The sequence below is a fragment of the Blennius ocellaris genome (genome assembly GCF_963422515.1).
Source record: "Blennius ocellaris genome assembly, chromosome: 19".
Lineage (NCBI taxonomy): Eukaryota > Metazoa > Chordata > Actinopteri > Blenniiformes > Blenniidae > Blennius > Blennius ocellaris.
The window spans coordinates 16,347,794-16,353,793 of NC_137668.1; the positions used below are offsets into that span (position 1 = coordinate 16,347,794).

At 44.6% G+C, this 6,000-nt stretch overlaps 1 protein-coding gene across 2 annotated transcripts in view; it reads right to left on the minus strand.

Annotated features, from left to right (window-relative positions):
- The window catches only part of LOC308143854 (disks large-associated protein 1-like), a gene marked incomplete at its 5' end in the record, with an annotated part of 46,076 nt that extends 40,743 nt beyond the window's left edge, over nt 1-5,333 (minus strand). Inside the window, 2 exons of one of the 2 annotated variants that reach the window (XM_080514791.1) lie at nt 1,834-2,048; nt 4,401-5,333. In XM_080514791.1, the coding sequence (XP_080370917.1) occupies nt 1,834-2,048; nt 4,401-5,333 (1,148 nt within the window). Of the gene's footprint in view, nt 1-1,833; nt 2,049-4,271 lie in introns of both variants that reach the window. The other variant, XM_080514790.1, reaches the window with a different exon arrangement.
- Nucleotides 5,334-6,000: the final 667 nt, after the last annotated feature.

Below are 6,000 nucleotides of genomic sequence, written 5' to 3' on the forward strand. Positions count from 1 at the left end.
TAAAAGTGACTGCAGAGTTCATCCACGAGATTTACTCACTGTGAAGTAAAAGCTGCATGTAGAGACTATATATAAAAGAAACTATGCTCAAGCCAAGTTGTAGATTTTCCAGATATGCATTTCTATATCTGAATGACCATTTTAAAACAGTTCTTGCCCCACTGGACTTCATTTTGCTCATGTTTTCAGCTCAGGAAAGACTAGTTCGGTACAGTATTATTAGTAGAAATAGCAATGAAAGTGAAATAAACAAAAATATGGGCATCTTTTAGTATTAAGCATTTTACAAGTGTTTTTGCACATAAAGTGTTATCCTTCAATATCTTCAGAAATCAAAAATAGGATTAGATGAAATACTATCACTGATCTTCTTGTGTAGACTGGATTAGAAATTCTCCTGATGAACTCTGTTACCACTAAAAATGTGTTTATGGGCAGAACTTTCCTGAAGATCTTCAAATGATAAAACCTTGTTTTTAGCCTTCATACTTTCAAAAAGAATTGTTGAGAAAATGAAAACATTTGATGGCGCTCACAACCTACCTTACATTTCTGAAGAATGTGACATTTATTTTTGAAGACCTTTCAGTAAATGAACAGACATCATGGATTCCAAAGAAGGCTTAAGTCTGTTCAATGCATGCATGGTTGTGTGTCTGTGTATGCAGAAAATGTAGAGTCCAGCCATGGAGATAGATGTTTGTGTCTCTGAGTTGTAAACATAGAACAGGTAATTAGGCTGTGACCATTATGAGCCAGGAACCCAATCACACACACACACACACACACACACACACACACACACACACACACACACACACACACACACACACACACACACACACACACACACACACACACACACACACACACACACACACACACACACACACACACACACACACACACACACACACACACACACACACACACACACACACACACACGGCTGATGCCAGTAAAACGTGTGATTAACAGACTGCTTCCAACTCAATCTGTTTGTTGACTTTTCTGTTTGACTTTCATTCCCTTTATCTCTCCTCTCTGTCTCACTGAGCGTGTGCGGTTTGATTGCACGCTTTCAGCAGATTTGAACATTGCATCAGGAAGCATGTGCTCGCACACATAAGATGCAGGCAACCCCGCAGTTACAGCAACTGGAAAGCTTGAAGTGATAAGGCTACAAAGTAATTAAATAGATGAAAGACATCGAGTCAACAATTTGTAAAATTCCCCAACAGCCCTTGAATCACACTGCACCCTCCAAACTCTCCCCTCCGATGCCCTCTCTAATAGTCAAATAGTCATTTTTGGCTAAATGTTGGACTTCTTGAGCAATATCGTGAACAGCTATTGGGGTATGAATGCTGAACATGCTTGTACGAGTTACGCATTTAGTTTTGATGTGAAATGTGTTTTATAAGTAATTTTGTATAGTCTGTCATTACTATTACACTAAAGCTCATTGCATCATTTTAATGAATCGCCATAACAAAGACATTCAGAACGAATCACAAGTGATATCATAATGTATTAAATCGTCGTACCCACCAATACTGTAATTCTGTTTATCACAGGTGGCCTCAAAAGTTATAAGGTAAAAAACATGTTGGGAAAAGGCATCTTCCTTATCCCCAAATTGTTTCCGCCGCTATATCCCACTCTTTTTTCATTGTAATTATAAGGAATCACTGCTTCATATAATTGCCAAATATCTTAGTTTAGTTATTTGAAAGTGGTTTCTTGGTGATTTGGAAATTTGCATTGGCTTTTCTTTACTTGACTCTCAATTATCTGAAAAGTTGGAATGGCAAAAATTGGGCACACACTCACTTGAGCGTGGTCATCTCTGTGAGAGATGGCTGCGTGGCCTTCAGGTAGCTCGCTCGACGTGCTTGGACCTTCGGCGAGGGTTTCGGGCTGCAGTCCGAGTCGCCACTGTCTTCCTCGGCCATGGCCTTAATGTAGCTGCCGCTGCGCATCCGCCGGCACGGAATCTCATCATCCTTCCCCAGGGGAGAGAAGCCACTCCAGTCATCCTGAGGCACCTGTAGAGATGAAGTGGGGTGAGATTAGGCAAACGGGGAATGAACACACTTCACACCTGAGAGCTCCCACAGACACGCTCACACATTCAGACAGGTGGATACCGAAAGCACTTTCCAAACAGGCCTGTGGTAAATATCTGTCGACAGCACTCTATGTTGCATTAAAGACTGAGCAGCAACGGTATCGATGCAGGTACTGCCTTAATCATACCATAAGCTTGTCAATGGCGGTGGCCTTCTTTTCCCTGTCCTGTGATGCATGCTGCATATCAAATACAGGGAATTAATTGTTTTGACAAAATGTGGGAGCACCCTGGCCTCTGTCTGCTCTCCTGACTTTTCACACACGCTAATGAAGCTATAAAAAAAGGAGGAGGAAAAGCTATCTCCTCACCCTAACCTAAAAGAGAGGCAGTCAAAGACGGCAGACATGGGGAGAGAGGGCAAAACAAAGGGGGTTTTGTTCAACAGAACCACTGCAGTCCCAATGTGAGTGGCTGTTAGGGCACCGGCTCTGAAGTGAAAGAAATGAGATACAGAGGGAGGGGGGGGGAAAAAAAGTGCACAAGAATCATTGAACAGACTGGTGCGTAGCTAGGAGACCAGGCCGACCTTGATGTCATGGGCGGCTAAAGACTGCGTTAACATATTGTATAAGGCTGGGTGTATGATGTCAAAAGAAGCAAATTGTTGCGGCTGTAAAAAAGCTATAAAACCTGCATGAAGTCAGTCTTTTGAGGCGATTCTGATCCTCCTCATAAAAGACAATTTGAGAAAAAAAAAGGAATATTTTGAATGTTGCATGAAAGGGTGAGCCCTTATTAGTGAAGCAATAAGGTGAATATACTGGATTACGCTCAACAATTCTACACAAGCAGCTTTTTTTTCTTTTAGACATTCAAATATATTCAGACCAACTTGTCAGGCTGTTCATTTTGAAAGCCCGCTTTCCTTCCTTCCCACTTTTTAGAGAAAAAGCAATGGCTCTTTTAGACTGGAAGAATAGTTGCCACACTGCCGTGACAACATCCTTCCTTGATCTGCTTGCTCTGTTCTCCAGGATGTTAAAATGCACGGCCATACACAACTTTCTCTCTGTCTTTTATGTTCCTCTCTCTTGCTTTCTGCTTCTTACACTCCACGCTCGCTTCTCTCCCTGAGTTGCTCTCTTTTGGTCTTCTTTTCCCTACAGTACGAACACACAGGTGCTCATATGTGCACACATACATGCACACACCCAGTCTGTGTGCGTTGCCTCTGCATTTCTATCCTCTGGCTTATATTTCCAGCTTACCGTGCCAACGTGAAGAATTGCGTGTAATCTGAAAGACTTTTATCTTTCCAAAAATAGAATGAACGCAAAGCGCTATCGAGCGGTTTGGTGTGTGTGTGTGTGTGTGTGTGTGTGTGTGTGTGTGTGTGTGTGTGTGTGTGTGTGTGTGTGTGTGTGTGTGTGTGTGTGTGTGTGTGTGTGTGTGTGTGTGTGTGTGTGTGTGTGTGTGTGTGTGTGTGTGTGTGTGTGTGTGTGTGTGTGACTGCAGCATTTTCTTTTTGTTTTATCTGTTCTTTGTCTGCTCACCTCTGGCTTCCTCTGATCGCCTCATGGTGTCATAATCTCAGTGAATAAGATGTACCCAGACACAGACACTCACTCGCACACACCAAGGCTGCAATAACCGCTTCAAGTACAACAAGTACAATCTTGATAGTTGTACAAATGTAGCTCCATGCCACAATTTTACATTTATGCCCTAGAAACCAATTAAATTTGTGTTTCAGGTCATTTTTCGGTGCTTGTATACTGCAAACATAAATATGTAAAATTTCAGAACTGGAAGCTTACTTTAACATTTTTCTGCGAATGTAAAAGCTAAGTGCGTTATCCTGTGGCTTTTGACATACTGCACAGTAGAAAAATGATTGCATACAAATCAGATCATGTACAAACAAATTCTGAGCACACAGGCACAAACAGAGGAGCAGATAACGTGATGATTTTATGAAATGTTTTATGATGATATTGAAAGATAGAAGTGAACATGAGAATGACAGGCTGGGGTCCGGGCCACTGCACCAACCACGATCAGTCTCTAACATGCACAGACAGACGCACCCAAACATACGCTGATGCATGCAGAAAAACTGGAACATTCAGGCGCAGCTGACATCGGATGATATATGAAGGATGACATGCGAAAGGTGGGGCTGCTTTAACAGTCCTACCTGTAGGAAGTGGCAAGTGCGCCCCTGCTCGGCTTTCACTAGAGCTTTATCTAGGTTGACCGAGGCCTTCTGGTAGACCTCTCTTGCTCTGCTCACCGTCAGAGTAGAAGACCACGAGCTCTTCTTCAGCTGAACTTGGCTATCGAGTGCACTCATCAGAGGCAGGGCTCCGCTGCTCCCCCCGGAGCACGTTGAACACTTCACGTCATTGTTGCTGCGGGACGTCTTGAGGGACTGGGCGCTGATGGTGTTGTAGGACTCCATGAAGTACTGCGACTGAGATTTGTCTGGGTGGCGCCCCATGGTCATGACTCCAGATGGGAGCCCTCCACTGCCACCGCCATGATGGTGATGGTAGAGGCACATCTCTCGGTCCAGCGTGTCATCGGAGCTCCAGTAGCCCGAGATGGCGGTGCGCATCTTGGGCTCCGACTTCGAGCGGTCCTTGCTCTTACTGCGCTTGCTGTGCTTCAGGGTGCCAGAGGACGAGGGAGGATCATCTGGACTGGATTTGCTGCCATTCATCCTCCCACTACCTCCTCCACCAGAACCCGAGGGCCCCTCAAGGGAGTGGGACTTGGTGAAAAGCTTCTGGACGGAGTGGACGAGGTGACGGATTCGCCCGGGACTATCACTGCGCTGGTGCTCTACTGCCGTGCGTTTGTACTGCAGTGTGTGGTAGCCTTCACGACGCACCGGTGCCTGGCTCTCAAACTGCTCCAGCAAGTTCGAAGGGATGCGGTTGTTGTTGCCTCCACCTCCCTTACTACTCCCGGTTGGCCCAGTGTAAGGCACCAAAGCACCACACTCCTCCTTGAGCTCATGATGGGAGCTGTAATGTCTGCGAGGGAAGGTGCAGCTGGCCAGATCGGGATAAGCATTGCACTCAGACTGGAAGGAGTTCCGCTGTGTGTAGCATGGGTGGTCGGATGAATGAGCCTCCCCTGGGTTGAGAAAGTAGGACCGGTGATCCGAGTGTCCCAGAGTCATAGAGTCATACGAGGGGTCGCAGGTCACTGTGTGGTGGTGGCTGCGGCTGCTGGACAGGCCTTTCATTGTCATCGTGGCCGAGTCAACGTGCGCATCCAACTGCTGCCACGGGAAATCTGCAGGCCCCAAAACTAGCTCTACAAGGAAATAAACAACCATGAGGAAGAAGTGACAAACAAACAAGAAGAGAGAGACACACAAAAGAGAATTATAAATATCTGGTATTTACATACACTCAAAGCACATTGTTGTGTCTTCATCTGGTTTAATTTGAGGGAGATGCTTTGTGGCACTCTTTCAAAGACGATGAACTTGCTGATGATGACAGGACTTGGACCTATTGTCTTATTTTTGTCCTTCAAGACTTCAGAAGGATGCTCTCTAAATATAGCTGCCACTTGGCTTGTTGTTCTTGACACCCAGATCTATCCTCAAGCTGCTTGTTAAATTTCTCCGCTTGCACTAGTTGATTTCAGTGAAGAAGTGACAAGCTTAACAAAGTGCGATGAAGTTCAGATCTATTTCCAGCTTAAGATTGAGCTATATTTGTTCAAGGGTAGTACAATATGAACCAGTGTAACGAACAAAAAAATAAAAACAAAAACATGGACATACACATCCTGTGCAGTCTCTTAATCAATTAGACAGCTATACTACTCATTCAGAACGGCTTCAGAATTCAATGCGGTGCCATCGACAAACTCATCAGGTGGTACTCAAAAAGTACATTAATTTTTGC